The sequence below is a fragment of the Ooceraea biroi genome, chromosome 6 (genome assembly GCF_003672135.1).
Source record: "Ooceraea biroi isolate clonal line C1 chromosome 6, Obir_v5.4, whole genome shotgun sequence".
Classification (NCBI taxonomy): domain Eukaryota; kingdom Metazoa; phylum Arthropoda; class Insecta; order Hymenoptera; family Formicidae; genus Ooceraea; species Ooceraea biroi.
In genome coordinates, this window is record NC_039511.1 from 13,033,265 (window position 1) to 13,052,233 (window position 18,969).

The 18,969-nt window shown below is 40.7% G+C and overlaps 2 protein-coding genes and 1 long non-coding RNA gene across 16 annotated transcripts; 1 reads left to right on the plus strand and 2 right to left on the minus strand.

Moving 5' to 3' along the window:
- Positions 1–1,745: 1,745 nt before the first annotated feature.
- On the minus strand, positions 1,746–12,965 carry LOC105276359 (lethal(3)malignant brain tumor-like protein 1). 9 transcript variants are annotated; one of them, XM_011333944.2, is made up of 17 exons: positions 12,638–12,965; positions 9,915–10,000; positions 7,902–8,106; positions 6,836–7,130; positions 6,426–6,665; positions 5,713–6,329; positions 5,382–5,553; positions 5,117–5,288; positions 4,823–5,000; positions 4,511–4,727; positions 3,966–4,421; positions 3,701–3,890; positions 3,506–3,627; positions 3,034–3,415; positions 2,875–2,952; positions 2,460–2,772; positions 1,746–2,366 (listed from the first exon to the last, which is right to left on the minus strand). In XM_011333944.2, the coding sequence occupies exons 3-17, from the start codon at positions 8,103–8,105 to the stop codon at positions 2,241–2,243; spliced, it is 3,762 nt and encodes a 1,253-aa protein (XP_011332246.1). In that variant the 5' UTR covers position 8,106; positions 9,915–10,000; positions 12,638–12,965; the 3' UTR covers positions 1,746–2,240. The 9 variants fall into 9 exon arrangements, with proteins under 9 accessions (XP_011332246.1, XP_011332238.1, XP_011332222.1 ...); XM_011333936.3 differs by lacking the exon at positions 12,638–12,965 and adding an exon at positions 12,508–12,570; XM_011333920.2 differs by lacking the exon at positions 12,638–12,965 and adding an exon at positions 12,318–12,454.
- Positions 11,213–17,896, plus strand: LOC105276325 (protein-L-isoaspartate O-methyltransferase domain-containing protein 1). Of its 6 annotated transcripts, XM_011333854.2 has the most exons (6): positions 14,493–14,746; positions 14,823–14,963; positions 15,596–15,924; positions 15,991–16,125; positions 16,203–16,454; positions 16,535–17,599. In XM_011333854.2, exons 3-6 carry the CDS (start codon positions 15,618–15,620, stop codon positions 17,542–17,544), a joined length of 1,704 nt encoding a protein of 567 aa, XP_011332156.1. In that variant the 5' UTR covers positions 14,493–14,746; positions 14,823–14,963; positions 15,596–15,617; the 3' UTR covers positions 17,545–17,599. The 6 variants fall into 6 exon arrangements, with proteins under 6 accessions (XP_011332175.1, XP_011332152.1, XP_011332156.1 ...); XM_011333873.3 differs by lacking the exons at positions 14,493–14,746; positions 14,823–14,963 and adding an exon at positions 11,213–11,428 and having other exon boundaries at positions 16,535–17,896; XM_011333850.3 differs by lacking the exons at positions 14,493–14,746; positions 14,823–14,963 and adding an exon at positions 12,304–12,571 and having other exon boundaries at positions 16,535–17,896.
- LOC105276357 lies at positions 13,774–14,676 on the minus strand. Its single transcript, XR_893392.2, has 2 exons — positions 14,569–14,676; positions 13,774–14,497 (listed from the first exon to the last, which is right to left on the minus strand). It is a non-coding gene; the product is annotated as an uncharacterized LOC105276357 (long non-coding RNA).
- Positions 17,897–18,969: the final 1,073 nt, after the last annotated feature.

Consider the following 18,969-nt stretch of genomic DNA (forward strand, 5'->3'; position numbering starts at 1 on the left):
CCTCCCTCCCTCCCTCTCTCTCTCTCTCTCTCTCTCTCTCTCTCTCTTCTGAGTTCTGAGCCACGACGCTCAGATCCTCGTCGCAAATTTCTCGTCCATCATAGTCGCGAGCACGTCGCGAGTTCGGCACGGCACGCGATCCGATCGTGCCATTCGTTTTGCAGGAAACAGAACGCGGACGTTTCCGAGAGCACGCGTGCGCTCAATACTAGAACACGTGCTCGTCCTACACCGCTTCGCGCGAACTGAGATAATGACGTTCCAGGAACCTGCACCTTGTGGCGACGCTGACCCGCGGCGCCGGCTCGCCAGTCCCGCTTTTCGTCGCACGCACCATCTCGACGAGTTGCAGAGCGAAATGACAATCACTTTATATTGTCGTTGAAATTTTGACACCCGGGCGCTCGGTGCTTAATTCAATCTTGATACTACGTGCAGAAAGACACACTGCGCGACGTTCCCGCACTTTCACGCACCGTAAAACGCACGTTCGCGCCTTTTCCTTTCCGAGCACTTTCGAATTATCGGAGCGAAGCGTGTCGCGTATGACGGGTCATGCTTGTCGTCTTGTATTATATATTCAGTGATCGTCGAGCTGTTAACGGTAGAAAAGTGTAACAGGCACGAAACGAAATTCGATTCTCGTGGAACGCAACGTCCACTGTTACCCGGCGCGCGACGGCCCGCCGACTGATCACATGAGCCGTTGCCGTGACTACGTTGTAAACATCGCCATAGCAGGCACGTCGCCGGTCAGTAGTGGGAGGGGAAGAAGGGGCGCCAACAAGCGTGGAGAGCCGCGTGAAGGAAGGGGGAGATAGATATCCAAGGGAAAAAACGCGTGTACAGATAACGTTTTTTTTCTAAATTTGCAACGCGTGACTGAAAAGCTGTTAAAGCTCCAAAAAAACAATTTTGCCGAACGCAAATGTCTGAATTAATTTTAACGTTAGTTTGCAGTTGCGTATTTAAGTGAAACTCGTGTTGTTCTAAGAGCGGCTCTTTGTAAGCTCAGACTCGAAAAATCGTTTCATGTCTGTAGCTTTTATTTTAATTTAATACGGATTCGAGTAATATCATCTTCTGATACTAATGCGTGATAATATAATACATATACTGTTGTATAGTTTTTGTTTCTCTCTCTTTCGTTTCCTTTTCACTTGTCTTTTACATAAACTTTTACACAAACTGTGTTAGAACAATGGAAAATTCAAAGTCACGTTTGTAATTTTCAGAATCCACCGCTTCCTTCGCATATAACGCGCATTAAGAGTACCAATTTAAAATACATATCTTCCACATTTGCCACTTTATATTAAATTTTTACAATTTTACAATTTTATTCAGAAGTCACGGTAGAAATAAAAAATATTACTTAATGCTAATCAGTTTTTAGATTGATTATGTTGATTGTTCGTGTGAATATTTCATTTATAATCTATCACATTATTTATATAAAAATATCTAAATGATCTTTATTCTTCTGAATTTTGATAATTCTATTTTATTATCATCATTTACCTCACCAGTTTATCTCGATACTTCATAGGTAGGAAACTCTGTTTCAGTTACCATATCATACGTTTGTTCGACTGTCTTATTCTAGTTGTGATACTCGCCGCAAGAGCGTTAATGCACAGCAATAATTTTCTCGAATTTTTAAGATACATTTTACTTTTAAATTTAAAAATATGCGACACACGCGATTAGGCCAGAAAGGTTGCATAAAATTGTTTACCACGATATTAATAATTAAAATTGTATTTACATTTGTACATGATTCATTACACGCATTCCATACGAAAAGTTACGTCATGTGATTGTAAGTACTTAGTATCTGCACTTTTCTAAGTCATATTACAGAAGCTGCCGGAATCAGCATACAAAATCATAGAATTAAAACATGTATTATAAATTTCCGATTTTTAATAATTATATTACTCTCGTAATATTCGATTTCAAGAAATTATTTGGATGAATATTTCAGAAGTGTCTAATGTTTTACAAACAAATATTTGCTTATCATATTACATATATGTATATATGTATATGTATACACATGATATATGTATATACATAATTAATATTGATTTATAAAGTTAGCTCTCTCAAATATTCACTGGCAAAAATTTATATTTTCCCGATAATCTTATATAAATAAATAGATATATATTTCGTCATAAGAGCTGCCGTATTCTGATTCGTGAGTCATTAACACATGCTTGGATCGTAACTTAAATTCATGATGCCTTCTGACGTAGTAAAACTATACTATTGTACAACTTAATCGCAGGTCCAAGTCGTAGACGTAATACCGACATTAAATCCTCTTGCGTCAACATTAAAAATGCTTCACCATCAATATTCTGCAACGTAATAATAATAATAATAATAATAATTAATGTCACTCCATGTCCAACTATTATTTATTATCCTTGCGTACTCTTTCGAAAACTTACGTGCTGTCTAAAAACATTTGCAATCTCTTGACAATTAGGCATACTCTGTACAAACTTGATCACTTCTTCGTTAGACCATCGTCGTGGGTTTGTAGTTTGCCTACCCACTACTCTATTCAAGGCAGGACTATGTTTCGCCCATATGTGCGGTGCGTTTGGCAAAGGATTATACCCAGGATTATATACAGTCTGATATAACTCTTTACGCAACTGTTTGTCTGGTATGTTCGCAGCATATGGCACGGGATTCCAATGCATGTCGCTGTACGCAACATTAGTAACGGGAAACAAAGTTTCGTCCGAATTTGGACGCCTAATCAGAAATGTCAGTAGTGTTAGCGTCGAATTATTTTATACATAAATATCAATAGGAGAGTAGAGAGAAATCAGAGCTCTATAAACGAGAGTGACGAACCTTTTCTTCCGTTGTTTCCTTGAAACTTCATCATCGTCCGTTTGTCCGTCGCTATGCGGATGCTTGGACTTGTTGGACCTACAAAACAAACAATGATATTATAATACAAGTATATATTTATTTCACATATTATATTTATTATTAATTAAAGCAACGTACTTCTCTGAATTTTCCGATCTATTTTCAGACTTGTCATTCTTATCGGACAAATCCCCCCCGTCTTCCTGCTTAATCTCTTTCTCAAGTATTAATATTCTCTCGTCCGAGAATAAGGAGAGTTTCTCAGACCTCTCAGGCTTCTCCATCTTTATCTTGTCAGTCTTCTCTAGTTTTATTTTTTCCTGTATCTCCTCCTCGAAATCGCACGCTTCGTGTCTGGTCAGAAGTCTGTCGGGCATCTGCCCCGATTTGTGCAGATTCTGAGGAGAATACGGGCAGCCGGATGCGGAATTATGCGTTGAATATTTAGGTCCTTTTATGTGTCCTATACCGCGGCAACCGTACGTGCCGCATTCCGGTCGATCGTTAAGATTGTCGGGCGCTGTGCAGCAATGAAATGGATCATGAATGTAACATTGCTCGGGTATTAAGATATTCTAAAATACATGCACAAAATAAGACGGCAACTTACTCAGTGGCGGTTCCAATGGGTGGCCAGTTTTCGCACACCAACCCACGGGATGAATAGCGGATGAATCGTCGTCGACCCAGTAGGCATGCGACTCCGGCCAACCATCGAATCTGATCTTTAATCTGTATAAAAAAGAAGCATTAATTATTATTCTGAGAAATAATAATAGGAGTACAAAAGCTGATTGATACAAACGTGTGATCCTTCACGTCCTCGACCGTTGCCACTCGGATCAATTGAGGGACTCGTTTGTCCACCGCTTCCAGCTTCATGCCACGTTTGAACGCGCACGGTGGCCGCTGCTTGAACGCTCGGGCCGGTGCGGCTGTCGTTCCAGTTTCTCTCAGATAGGCGTCCCAAGTAAAAGATTTGGAGTCTTTATAATCTAATGAAATACATTGCGATTATGCATGGAAGAACGAGTAAATCGTAACGAGGCAAGTACTTTTCAATTTCTTACTATTCGGTGGCACCAGGAGACGGCCATTGTGATGAGACCATCCTACAGGATGAATGTACGGTGAACTCGCGTCGGCCCAGTAGTCGTACACTTCGTCCCAAGAATCAAAGTGCACCAGTATTCGGGAGTCCATTAAGCCCGCTATGCTGGCGACGCAAAGCAACGAGGAGTGCTTCCTATCTATCGCTTCCAATTTCATGCCCACCCGAAAACCAGTCGGAAAGACAGTTTGCAGCACGCTCTTGTTCGGGAATATGTTTTTCGCCGCCGCGGTCGCTTTGCAGATCTTCAGGTATGCATTCCAATTGAAATTACCGGTCACGTAGCCCTTTGGGGGATCTAATTTCTTGCCATTTTTCTCAGCCCAACCCGCAGGAAATATATTCATGCTGTCTGCATTCAACCAGAAATCGTAATTTTCCGGATAACCGTCGAAATGCAAGCGCATCCGATAACCTGTATATAAATGCAGAATCATGTGTCACAATTTCATGTATCACGCAAATTATCACGCTATTATATCCAAGTGATCTCTGATAACTCACCCACAGCTTCCACAATAGTCAGAACACAGTATCGGGAGGGATGATCTGGGTCTATACCCTCCAATTTCATTCCAACTCGAAAATGATTTTTGCTGTAAGGGAAGGGATCCTTGAATAGCTTGACAGGTGCTGCCTTCGCCTTGCAATGTTCGAGGTACTTCGGCCACGAGAAGCCCAATTTTCCCCTCTGCCAAGGATACTGCGTGTAGAACGACAACTTTACAAAATTAATGTATTCCGATATAACGTGATGGTATTTTTTAACTTTTATTAATTTAATTATAACGCTTAATCGGTATATCTGTGTTTTACCTTCGATTCCAATGAATCTCCTTGGCTCTCGTCGTCTATACCAACGATCGTGTCTTTCTCCTCGTCTGTTTCTGATTTCGCCTTGTCCTGCGTCTTCTCGTCAGACTTCTCATCCATCTCTTTCGACCATTGCGCTTCCTGCAATAACCTCTTACGCTTCTTTTTCACGCGTACGTCCCTAAACACATTTATATAGATAAATATTGCAATTAATATTCCAATTAATCAATATTCCAATTTCTCTTCCTTAAGCATCGCTTGTTATCGAAGTCTCGTGTATACGCAACAACATACTTGAGATCCTTGTCCTTTCGACCTGCAGGCTGTTTCCTGGCCTCAATTATTTCCGTGCAGGAAGGACTGCATGATATCGGATTCTCGAATTCAGCAGCCAAACCGTAACATCCACAAGCTTCACAGTGATACATCGTGTCACCGGATATTGATCTAGACTTTCTTTCCTCAGCTGAAGCAAAAACAAGTTCCATTATAGTAGCATACGAATGGTGATGTAACGATTTTTTTTTATCATGATCTCTATATATCATCTACAACTTACTCTTCCTTTCCACATTAGCATTATTAACAGCATTATTAACAGTTCCTGGATTGGATTTCGATGAAATTTGTGTCAAGCACACGTTTTCTTTGTCGCCAATGCCATCTTTATTCTGCTTGCTACCTTCATCTTCGTCCACCACCTCCATAATACCAAACTCGTTCATACGAAACTAGAAGAAGAATAATAAATAACTAGTCCACGCACACATGTACAAAGAATGCTTGAATAATATTGTAAAACTTACAAGCAAGTTTTTAATTATTTCCACAAATAATCATAATATTTCTAACAATATTTCATTAATGTTAAATATATATATATATCTTACTTGTAAATTACTTCCAGGTAAGGTACCAACACCGTCCTTCCAGTCTAGGACTTTAGTCGCGTCGAAGCTGGTATTATTTTGATTCAGCGTATTCAGGTGTTCTTTCGTTTCGTCATAATTATTACTCTTTGCTTCGTTCTTATTGTCCGCCCCGGTTTCTGTACTGCAATTCGTCTTGATTATTTCTATTTTTATATCATCATCCATGCTTGTATTGAGTTTCGCAATCTTGTCCTCGCTAGGGACAACTTTTATCAGTGTAATGTCGTCGTCAGTTTGAGCCTTCTTATCTTTGTCCTGTTCGGACTCTGGACTGCTCAACGCATAATTCGTATCAGCCAAACTATCCTGCGGAGATTTCGGAATACTCTGCTTCTTCATCCGTTTCTCGCTGGAACCTCGTAATATATTGCTAATCGTCTTTTTCCGCTTTTCCGGCTGACTGTCTTCTTTTTTCGGAATAGGCGTGATAACAGCCGAGTCCGGATTTTCAGTAATCTTTATACTGTCTATGGAATTCGAATTACCCTTGTTTGCATTTAATAGACTCATTTTCGCTATCGGATGCAACGGCGGGGGATGCGTCGCCGAATTTGTCGTCTTCGACTCGCGTAACACTGAAATGGAAATATGCAATGAAGATTAAATATATTTATCTTGAAATAATGCAATTTCACGTAATTGGATGCTCATTGTCCTTCTTATTTTTATACCTGTAATTGTTCCTTTGCTTTCTGTGCTAAGCTGACCATTATTAATTTTTAAATTGAACATGCTAGACTTTGCGGTACCACTCTGTTGGGGAATGTTCACTGGCAGTAGTAAGTTCGTCATGTGCTTAGGTGGTTGGCTCTGAGAACCGCTTGTGGTACTCGTCGATGTCTGAGCTAGTTGAGATATTACTGGAGCGATTACTAATTTTGGCTTAGTGATTTGTGTCGTTGTTAAAGCCCCTGTCATAACATATTAAATAAGTACTTTGCGCATATGTAGTTACATATATATATGTATAAAAATAACATGCTGTATATAATACATCGCATTTAGTTGTTTTTTTTATATTGTGAAATTTATTAAATTTTAATTTATTAAAGTAAAATTTATAAAAGACAAAAATTCGTACCTGCAGGAATAACGACAGATTCCCGGGACTTGTTAGGTTTAATGAGGGTGCCCAGGTAAGCGAACGTGTGCTTCCCTACTTGCGCATTGGTTTGACTTCCCTGATTTGTATTCAAGGGTACTATCTGAGCAGTAGACGTATTCGATTTTCTAAGTAATATATGTTTTTGAGCCTGCGGGGTTGCTGCAGTGCTCACAGTATTTATTGGTCGATGAATTACAATATGTTGTTTGCTCTGAGATGTGGCTACTTGACTGGGGCCTTGTATAAATACCTTGTTTTGCCCAGTCATGAGCTGAAATAAAAATGCGCCTGTTACTTGACATCATAAAATGTGTTAAAAAATATAAAACACATATTCCGTCAAGGTTTAAGCCCAGTATATTCAAATGTGAATTAAATTTCACTATAATTTCCACATTAATTGCCGATAACACTAAACTAATTGAAATTCAAATAACAGATAACAGGTTTTTATCTATCAACATATTTAGCATTAATAAAGTAGCACACATATATATATCTGATATTTATAATAACTCTAACACTTTTAATGGTTATAAATACTCTACTATGCATTTCTAACAAAATAATCTCTTGAATGCATTACTTTACTCGAGCTTCACATGTGCAATATCTGTTGACTAAATCTATATTTGATATGAAGAGATATACTGCTACTCACTGCTACCATCTACACATATGAAATCTAATAAGGCTCCAAGGTCTATATATATGTATACTGAGCGCGAGCTGTATTTAGTACTGTCACATTTTGCTCCAAGAGCACATATATATGCGACACAATGCAGTTCATTGAAAAATATGTGTTTAATTTTAGGTTATCGTGAATAATTTCACCGTGTTCTTTATTCGCCTACATAATATAATGCATTAAAGCACTTATGTAAGATACGAATATTGATAACTGTAATCTATGAAGGAAGGTTCTCATCTTCCACATATAGGCTAGGTTACAAAGTGCAAATTACACAAAAGCAATTTACCATTCAACAAGATGCTACACTGTAATACATATTGTGCGAAATATGCCTCCAATCATTACCTGATTATTAACTGGATTAATGATAGCAGCAAGCTGTGTACTCGGTGAAACGAGGGTTTGATTTGCATTTGCTGATTGATTAGAACGTAATTTATTTTGTTGAATATACAGCAAAGGCATTACGGATGTTGTTGGATCATCCGTCTGCTGCGTCTCCACAACACTATTCTCATCTATATCATCTACTACTATTTCCTCTTCCATTCTGTTAACAAGAATATCACAATATTGTCACTAAACTAAATAATTACTTTTTAACTTGCTATCATAACTCAAAGTATATTATCATACATAATGATAATTTGGAGGATGCGGATAAAAAGTTTACAACAAATGTGTTCTACGAGTGTGACAAATAATTAGCTATAAATAATTTATAACAAATTAATATTCACTTTTTCTGCATGACATAAAAATTTAAAATACAAAAATCATGGAACTGTATACTGAAAATTATTGAAAAATTTATGCATTTAGTTTGTTGCACACGATATTTCGTGCAGAATATATCTCATGTAATAAAAAACATAAATTAGATAAAATTTTATTTAATCGCAAAATAAATCAATATGTAATACTATATTTGAATTTCGACGAATAATCATAATAAACTAAAACTCCGATATACTTATTTTCATTATTTAAGAATCCAACAGAAATGCAAGTTCACAAACCTAGCAGACATAGTGTTTGTCATGGGCATATCGCGTGGTTACCAGTTACATAATTCGGAGGAATTGAAATTCTCCGTTCGCAAAAGTGCAGGTAACGTCTTATCACGCGAAAATGCTTGCGACGCGCTTGCCGAAAAAGCGTAATTTAAATGGCGCGCCGAACTATGTTATCACTGCGAGGCACGAGAGTCACACTTTAATAGTTACCACTTTTCGCACTTTGAAATACACCGTGGACACGACAGTGGCACGTCTCGAGGCTTCCTTACGCGAAGAGCCGTCTCGCCGCGAGCGAAAAGAAACGCTTACGACAGCTGCGGGTCTGGTATTCAAACGCTTTTGCGAATCGTACGTCGCGCATCACGGAACTACTCATTGACGAAAGAGGTAACGCGCGTACGCACGACACTTTTCCCCGGAATAACCGACGCGCGACCGACTCCACGGCGAAATCGTTATCGTTCGTGCCAGTCGCCGTCCCCGATCCGCGCTTTATCACACAGCAATCGACAAAATACTCATCGAGCACCTCGCACGATTTTAACAAAAATCTTTGCACATCTTTCAAGCGTTCGAGCCCGAGTCTTCTGTACGCCACAGCTACGTCCCCATAGGCCAGGTGCGCAGTAACGACTGCGCAGCCGTCCGTCTCTCATTGGCCCGGCCGCGTCGCACAGTGAATGGATACCGTCGCGCCGACCAATCGCGCCGCGCGAACGCCGCCGATGTCTCTCCCGTTGTAAAAGCTTTTCGAGTTCTTTTTTCGGGGACGGCCGAGTTATCTTCTCATCTTCTCGAATTGTTTAGCGATCGATGATCAATATGCCGTCGACAAAATACGCGCGCTGTCGGTTATTAAAAGGAACGTTGCACGAATATCTCTTAAAGTGGCGTCGACCCGCCTCCCGCGCAATGTCCCCGCGAATGAAAAGCAAAATAACTCGTGCCAAATAACAGCGACATTTTGCAAGCTACAGCACGACGTACGTGCACATAATTCAAGCATTCTGTCCGCAAGGCGAGATCTCGATCGCCTTGCACCGTTTTCGGCTCTGCGTTGCAATCGTCTCGTAAGAGCGAGCAGAATCCCTGGTCGAGATTGTATCCCTCAAACGGAATGCTTGGTCATGTACATCCATACGTGTGTGTATATACATATGCATCGCCCCAACGCATTAAACCGAGTTTTCAAACGTTAGCTGTTGGCGATCGATCCATACGCGATCGATTGAAGACGCGAATTTTGAGTTTCCATTGCGATAATAATATATTATTCGTTCTGTATTCTTCAAATATAATTTTACAAACATTTCGTCGCAATGAATATAATCTGTATTACCTTTCCTCTCCCTGCTTCTTCTACCTCACAATCAGTGCACTGCTAAACTCTTGAATGAAATGGCACGACCGTGTATCCTCTCGTACCTTGGAGAGAGAAAAGAAAACAGAATACGGTTCACTTGATGATATTTCAAATATTTCGCTTGTTAAACTTGACAACAATGATTTTTTAAACTAAGCGAAGAGATCCATTATATTATTATTCGCACGGCCACTAGAACGCCCTGAGGCATCAAGTAAATCGGTTAAGTTCGTCCTCCGGACACTCGGCATTTGTAGCGCCATGTAAGCAGTACTTAAAGTGCACAAAGTGTAGCTAAAAGCTGAACGTACGTTGCACGAGATACATAATTGTACAATATAATGCGGCAATGTTTATTTTAGGCCCGAGTGATTGACGGATTTTTCCTACGTACACACGTTTCGTATTTACGTGAACTATTTATACAAATTTGTTTAATATTTTTAATAACGAAAACGTAATTATGATGTAACATGTATGTGCATTATATTTTGTTCCACGTATAGTGTGTGTACCCTATTATTATTATTATTATTATTATATTATATTATATTATTATTATAATATTATTATTATCCAAGTCAATCCATTTCACGATATCAATTTCTTTTATGCAACTGCACTTTACGACTATAATGGCTTTTATATATTTCATTGTTTTCATGTCTTATACGAAGGTACAAGTAAAGAGAACAGACTTAATTTACATATTAATTATGTAATCATCCGTACTAATTAGCGAAAAATCTCGTTCGTGATAACAGTAATTTTGTCGGCAATAATTTTGCTGCGATTTTAGGCAGTTTAAATAACGGGAGAACGCAAAATTGTACAAACTTTACCTGTTTCGAATTCACTCGCACCATTGACCACATAAACACGATCGATACTCGTTGGATGTCCCATTCGTGCCTCCAACGTAAATCGAAGTATAATTTAACAACGTTCCGTATACATCACACATACCGTACCGAAATCGTACATGAAGTTAAAAATTAAATAAGAGGTTATGCGATATTAAATATTTAAGTATGAGAATAGATAAAGAATGCAGTAAATAAAAACGTAGTTTTGTATTTTTTAAGCGATAGTCATGAAACGCGAGTATGTAGGTGCGACTTTCCACGTAGAAATAAGGAACGAGAAGACTGACGAGACTGAATACGCACGTCATCGAAGTGGACCAATCAAAGGCAAGTCCAGAGGCGTAACGATACATCGATACGAATCGACAGCGAGTCCTCGACTACAGGCAATCGTTTGGACAATTGAGCAAACTTTACGTGCGAAGTTATCAGCGAATGGATTCCACCGGCGAAGTTCGAGCTACTTTCACCAGCGAATTTCGTCGCCAAATGGCTATATATAAACGCCGTATTTATATACACAAAACTCGATGATTTGCCCGAGTTTCGCTAATCAATACCCTCCTCGATATCCGACGTGCAACATACGTGCAACAGATGCCGAGACCGACTACGTTATTAAATGTAAAAAATTACGCATTGCTCTGATAAACTTGCACATTAACCTCCAAGCCGCGAAACTCTCTTGGCGCATGTATTTTGCATGCGCAACGAGGACCATGTATTTACATAACTATCAACTGTCACGACGGGCCAAGGATCAATGCTGTGTGTGAGACTCCTGTGTTGCATTGATCTAAATTTTGAAAGACTTACTCGACGATTGCTCGTAATACAATAATAATATTCGAATATCGCATCGAATTTATCGCCGTTGTAACACGCCAGCTGACACTGTCTCCATCGCAAGTGAAACGGGAAAATTTATGCATGTGTAATTTTATATAGAACCAAGTTCGTTATTTTTATCCCCGTAAACAATATTTATAAAAAACAAAGAAAAAGACATTTTCTCGTATTTCATCTCGAAAGATAACAACTCGCACCGTGCATTTCGAACACTAGTGCAAAAGCGTGCGAAGCACCTGAAAACGCGAGTCATTTTTCCGATGTTTACGTCAACCGAACTTGGAGCATTCGCGTAATGTTCAATGAAGGTTAAACAGAAAGTTCCAAAAGTGCTGTGAAACGTCTTCGTTTAACGTGCTGCTAGGACGAGTCGTGGACCGGCAGGATCATCGCGATGCCCGATACAACGATATCCCGTGCACGATCGAGCGAGTCGTGTCGGATAAAGAAAATTCCTATTGACGTGACGCTCGCGTAGCGAGTTCACGCTCGATACGAACGCAAAGTGCAAGTGCGCGGCACCTTTCCACGTAAAACCTGTCGCGTTTGATCGGCGTTCGCGGGTTCTCGCGAGTCCCGGGTGTACGGTCGCGCGCTGCACGAGAATAATCGAACGAGCCAGCGGACTCGTTCACGTGACGTAGGTGTTCTGCGGTATACTTACTAGGGATAACGGGCGAGTGTCGGCGTAACGATGCAGAACGATGATTTTAGCGGCGTGCGCGCTCAGCGAGCAATCACGGCGGACTGCAAACGATACGAAGCGACCCGCGATGCTTCATAAGTGTAACCAATCATTTTACACGTCCCTGCCGCGTTACATACGCAGGAAATTGCACGAATGCACAACTCACGTTTTAAAGTTGTCGATCGGACGCCATCACAGGAGTCGAGGAACGCTATCAGTGCGCGCTGCGGGTGCGCTAACGATTGTGTATATGATCTATATATAGGGAGTGTACACGCATACATCGAAATACGCACATGTTACATTTCTATACGGATGCACGTGTGTAGACGGGCATTCAAATACTCTCACCGTGCACTGTACATCAAGCCAAAAGTCGATAGTTTAAAACTGAAAGATGCTACAGTATCTCCCTCTCGCTCTCTCTTGCAGAAGATATATATCGGTGCTCATGTAACGGCGTTATCAATCACTGATCGCTGCCAGCGACATCTCATCGCACGCTTGATTCATTAATGCCACCTATTCTCACGTTTTCGTAGTTTTAAACTGTATGCGTCATGGTTACATTTGCATATCATAGGACAGATTAAGGGGAAGCTGGAGTTGCTAGTGAACTATTTTTTCACTATAGCGATGGTAATTGCAGTTTCGAAAGTTCTCTTTATTGCTTGTGCGGAATAAAAAATCCTTTTCCACAAATGAAGTATAGATAGAAAGAAAGTCCGCTCTACAGGACTTTATATTCAAAATGGAAAAAAGTTAGAAAAGACAAATGCAAGTTTTTAACTTTTTTCCATTTTGAGTATAAAGTCCTGTAGAGCGGACTTTCTATCTATACTTCATTTGTGGAAAAGGATTTTTTATTCTGCACAAGCAATAAAGAGAATTTTCGAAACTGCAATTACCATCGCTATAGTGAAAAAATAGTTCACTAGCAACTCCAGGATCACCTTAAACACGAGGTTGGAAAATAGATCTAAGAAATCATAGAATGCCAAATCAGTTAAAAAAAGCACAAACCTTTGCTTTCTGTACGAATTGTTTAAAATTCGCGCGCTTTTACGTAGCGCTTTTTGCACGCTAATCGTAGTGGCAAAAGTGTGCGAAATCATTTCTCGATGTTGATACAATTCTGCGTACACATGCGCCCATAAATTTCCGATTCTTAATCTGGTATTATTTTACACGTTAATAGCGTGGGGTAATTCCCATTGAATACGATAGTAGTACTATAACAATTGTATGCATTATTGATATTCGAACGTAATAAGAATATCGAACTTGAAAGTTATCGCGTGAAGTATGTCACGAACGAATCACATTTTCGCGATGTATCGTTTCCAAGTGCGCGAACTTTGAATAACTCGATTAATTAACTTTAAATATTTCTTATTTAAAAATTCTTGCATTTCGATGCCCTGTGCCGGAATTTTGGTTCTTAAATGTCTCGGAAATTTATTATTAATAAGTTTACAAGAAATTTGAGGATTACTGATATACATTTGTCTAAGAATTGTTATACGTAATATAAATTTTAAATCTTTCTCATATTGTAAATTTATATTTTTTTCTTTCTAAGATATATGTGAAACGAATGCTTTTATCGGCCGTATTGAAAAAAGCAACAAAATTATACAAATTGCGACATTAATCAAATGTCAGACTAAATATACAATATATATTTTGCCACAAACAAAAATATATTTAAAAACTCGCACATAAAATTCCGCGCTTTTCGAGACGCCCAGAGAAACCGCGAGGAAATAATCGAAAATAATATATATAATTACTTTCTTTTTTTCAAGCAAGTCCGATAAAGATCGCCAGTTTCTAGTAATATCTCGTCGATGATCGCGGCCAATGGCGTAGGAGCGTCGGCGACGTGTGTTTTGCAATATCAGCTGATGGACTTGATGAACCTTTCGCGTTATAAAAACACAAGTGCTGCCGCAAAATCCGTTCTAGCCAGCGTGCCATGGCAGTAGATTGCGCCGTAACGTTGACGTCGTAGCATGTCTACGCTCGCCGTCGCTGCCGAAGTGACAACGCCGAGGCAAACTCTCTTTTCCGCTTTAACGATTCGTCGACGACGTCGACTCCATATTATATCCGCTGTCACCGTCGGGTTGTGTTTTCATCCGTGCCCGCGGATTCTGTAATTTTTTAATGACAGTGTCATTCTCGTTACGTGTCGTCGCGCAGCTTTAACCTTATAACACCATACCTGCGCAGCGAGCCGTTGACGTTAACGACAACTTGTCGGAAATTACAAAACAAGCGTACTGGCAGCTCCCCAAAACGTACTTCTGAAATTCGTGCCTGCTGATCTACTAAATCGCGCTTGTAGGTCCGCTTGTTATCCAACGTGAGAGAAAGAGAGAGAGAGAGCGCGCGAAAGAGAGGTGAGATGCAGCATTGTGTTGTACATAAATGTAAGTTTTTCATCGCGGGTCTCACATATTTATCGTTGCATTGCAGGATATCACCGCTCGCTTTTACATTTTTCTTTTTTCGAGCAAGAAGCAAAGGGCACCGCGCGGCATCGCCCGTTGCATCATCGGATCGTCGTGCTCGATAATCAAATTAATGATCGAGAGAGTGTTGAATCACGTTAGCACGGTAATATTGTTAATACGTGTCGAGACGTGTGATTTTCATGTTATTCGCGATTTACGCCTTATACTTTGACCCGGCAAGTTATTTTTAAAGTCGACTGTTAAAGCTGCACTGCCCGGATAGCTCCATATTGTTTTTTAATGCCTGAAAGATACATCGCGAGTAACTAATGCAATAGCGAGTCAGTGTTGCATGAATTCATTAGGAAACGTTCGGGGTAACAATCTAATATAATCCGGCGCTTGTGGTGCGCTAGAGTTGTCGGTTGAAACAAAGCCAACTTTATTTCGGAATCGATGCTTTCTGTGAGTGTTATCATATGTAAAAAGTATTGGTCTGTGCTGATTGCATGATATCATGCGAAACTGTGTAAATATAGCTTCCTCATTGCTACGTGTTTTCATAAATAATCATTTTTTTATCAGCATCTTGTTTGTTTTGACTTGTTTGCTGTTTTACTGTAACCAGTATGTCTAGAAGAATCAAGTTTTTGTTTCTAAATAAATTCTTTTCATTTATTGATTTATTTAAATCTTTTGATTTTGAAATGAATCTTTTGATTTATTTATTTACTGACTGTCCTCCATGTAGAACGATAACAAAATTGATGCGCATGTGCATTATACGTGTTTCAGTATATCTAACACTTTTACAAATATGGGAGGAGCTGTAAGCAGCGGACAGAACAATGACGAACTAGTGAACAACTTAATGGAATCTGGATACATCAGAACGAAGAAAGTGGAACAGGTCTTCAGAGCTGTGGACAGAGCCGATTACGTTCTGTCTTCTTATCGAGAAGGCGCTTACAAGGATCTAGCTTGGAAGCATGGGAACATACATCTATCGGCTCCTTGTATATATAGTGAAGTGTTGGAAGGACTCAGTTTAGAACCCGGTTTAAGTTTTCTCAATCTTGGTTCGGGCACTGGCTACCTTAGCACAATGGCAGGATTGTTGTTGCGTAAGGAAACTCCTGTTTTAATAAACGAGTATCGAATATACGTGATATTTTTCTAATCTTCCTTAGAACAACACGGCACGAATCACGGTATCGAGCTACACGAAGATTGTCTAAAGTATGCCTACGAACGGTTAGAGGAGTTCAAGCAGAAGTCGTTGGCTTTAAATGAATTCGACTTTTGCGAACCGTTATTTATACAAGGTAAGGCCATATTTCCCGAGATATACTCGATAGACGACGATGGATCCGTGCCAAATCTTACATAATCTGTCCAACAGGAAATTGTCTCAGCATCATACCTGGCAGACAGTACGACAGGGTCTACTGTGGCGCGGCGTGTCCCGAAAGTCACGAGGCATTCATTAAACAACTCGTACGCGTCGGAGGTATATTGGTAATGCCCTACAAGGACCAACTGCTACGCGTGCAAAGAGTGGACGAGGATACTTGGTTGCAGTACACGATGCTCCCCGTGTCATTCGCGACCCTAGTCGTACCTCCGCCCTCGGAACACAATCTGCTTCACTTACGTGTGTAATTTATACTTGAGTCAAGTTTTAACGTCGGTTTTAAATAATGTTGCACACTGTCTCATTATTTTCCATTGCAGCGGAGTGCAATCCTTTGTCCCTGCAAGAGTTGTGTCGCGGTCGGATTCGACATCGTCTACGTCAAAACATCTGGTGCGAGCACGCCGATCTCGAGAGCAAGAAGCCCATACTACCGCCGCATCAGAGGCAGAGTACGCAGCAGCGTACTCTCCGACGTTTCGTCATACCCATCTTCGAAGAATCCGATGAGGCCTTAACCGACGACGAGCAGGAGATCTCCGGACGGGCGCGTTTCCTGCTAAACGTCGACGCTCATCCCGGCGAGGCCATCACGACGACTCTGCAACTAGTGCGGGCTGTCATCCAGCCAAATCAGAACGACAGCCAATCGCCGGAGAACCAGCTCGTCGAGCGGGTCTCGAACGAGCTCGCCGACATCAACGAGGACATTCGAGACGCCACCGTGAACGTGAGCTACCTCGAGAGACCCCAGCAGAGATGGGAGCCGTCCGTGAGGAATCCCGCTTCCGGTACGAGCGCGGACGACAGTACGAGTGCGGGCCACAGTTCTACCACGAGCGCTGACAACGCGAACAACGACAACAACAATAGGGAGCGGAGCAAGAGGGACGCGGAGAAGTTGGTCACCGCGTATTCCAACATGAGCGAGAGCGAGAGCGACGCCGAGCAGGAGAGCGCTTTCGTGCAACGCAAGAAAATACCGAAGAGCGAGAAAACGGAAAACAGCAGCACGATGAGGGACGTGAGCTTCAACAACGAAGAGGGTAGCTCCAGCTCCAACACCACTCACTCGGAGATCACCGACACAACGGACGCGAGTGATACGACGATGGACGTGGATTCACCGGAAATCGGGAATTATAAACCGCCGTACAGAAATACGTACGGTGCGCGCGCCACGTCGAAGAACTCTACCTCCCGGGAGGACGTAACTATTGCGCATTACATAGATAGTAACGCGTTTGCTACTTACATGAAAGAAAAAATACAACAGTTACCTTTGCCTTTCTCAGTAAAGTTGTACATGAATTATAATCGTAAATTATAAGTGCAATTGATGTTATTCTTATTTAAAAAACAAATACACTTTTTATTACGTAAAGGTCGCAGCTGTCTTTTCTCTTGCGCATATGCACTTTTAAAGAGTTACATAATTCGCGCGAGCTCTGTATTTCGAATAACGTTGTCAAGACCAACTCGTATCTCGAGTTATCTCATGTGCCTTACGCGTCACCTAGTCCCCGCTAACGTACCTTACGGTGCTGCCTACAGATAACGATGAATCATTGACATACGACCTTTCGTCACTGTCGAAGTTGCGCTATCGTTCCTACATCCCGCAAACTCTCCTTTTGATATCATTACTCGCCTTTGTACAATAAGTGGAAATAACTTATGCATAAAATTAGAATAATAAAAAGCAAGATTGGGTTGATTAAAATCTTTGTGGAAAGATTATATCTCAATTGAGACGATTTAAAAAATGTTCCCAGGTAGCCAAGTCTGCCGAAAGCAGATGATGCTAACTATCTGCTATCAACTATTGCCAGCCAAAAGACAACAAATTTTATACAGAAGTTGTTATTAACGATTAATTCGACAAATTGCTGCCAGAAATGTAACAGAGCTTGCTCGCAAAATCTAAGAACAGATTGGCGGCAGAAACCGAGCAGAATCTGCAAACATGGCTCGAAGTCGGATTGTCGACAGAAACCGAGCAAGATTTGCGCACGCGGAATCTAACGGCGGATTGGCAGCAGAAACCGAGCAAGATCTGCGCGCGCGGAATCTAACGGCAGATTGGCAGCAGAAACCGAACAGGATCTGCAGCTTTTGACAGTATTCAAATTTACACGGCTATGAATATGTTTTCGCTCCGCACCGCTATGCGGTGCACACGTCGAGTTCTTACTCGATGTTAAGATTTAGCCTAACAGTTATATAAGTTAATATACGCGCCTTGGCATGATAATATTAATTTTTCTGAAAATTTTTGCACTTGCGGCACAGAGGCTCCCATGGACAACGTCCATGTAGTTCACGCACGCCACGAGCAATCTGAAGTTCGAAAGCAAAATTCGGACTTCGGATTAGAATAAATTAACAATAAGAGAGAGATTATGCAACGAACTGTCAGAAAGACACATCAAGCCAAATGTACTTTAATTTAACAAACAAACAAATGCGTTCTTTTAACACATGGTAATATAAAATGGCAATTTATAGTGTGTTAAAAGTAAACACGTGCTTTAATATATCGTAAATATGAATGGCCAAAAGCTGCAGATTCTGTTCGGTTTCTGCTGTCAATCTGCCGTCAAATGTTAACAGATCCTGCTCGGTTTCTGCCGCCAACCTGCCGTCAGAGTCTGTTAGCAGGCTCTGCTGGCAGATCACTATCCTAATGCGGACATAACGGATGCCAATTTGCTATCAACTTCCGCAGTAATCTGTTGCAATCTGCTGGCAGATT

What these genes read in the sequence shown, in the direction of transcription:
- LOC105276359 (XM_011333901.3), bottom strand. Translation starts at nt 8,604, where the DNA reads ATGCCCATGACAAACACTATGTCTGCTAG. An exon ending in TCTCCTGGTGCCACCGAATA is followed by an intron (nt 3,891 to 3,965) that starts GTAAGAAATTGA and finishes GTATTTCATTAG; the next exon opens with ATTATAAAGACTCCAAATCT. An exon ending in AGATCGGAAAATTCAGAGAA is followed by an intron (nt 2,953 to 3,033) that starts GTACGTTGCTTT and finishes TTTGTTTTGTAG; the next exon opens with GTCCAACAAGTCCAAGCATC.
- LOC105276325 (XM_011333850.3), top strand. Translation starts at nt 12,495, where the DNA reads ATGCACAACTCACGTTTTAAAGTTGTCGATCGGACGCCATCACAGGAG. An exon ending in CGAACCGTTATTTATACAAG is followed by an intron (nt 16,126 to 16,202) that starts GTAAGGCCATAT and finishes TCTGTCCAACAG; the next exon opens with GAAATTGTCTCAGCATCATA. An exon ending in ACACAATCTGCTTCACTTAC is followed by an intron (nt 16,455 to 16,534) that starts GTGTGTAATTTA and finishes TTTCCATTGCAG; the next exon opens with CGGAGTGCAATCCTTTGTCC.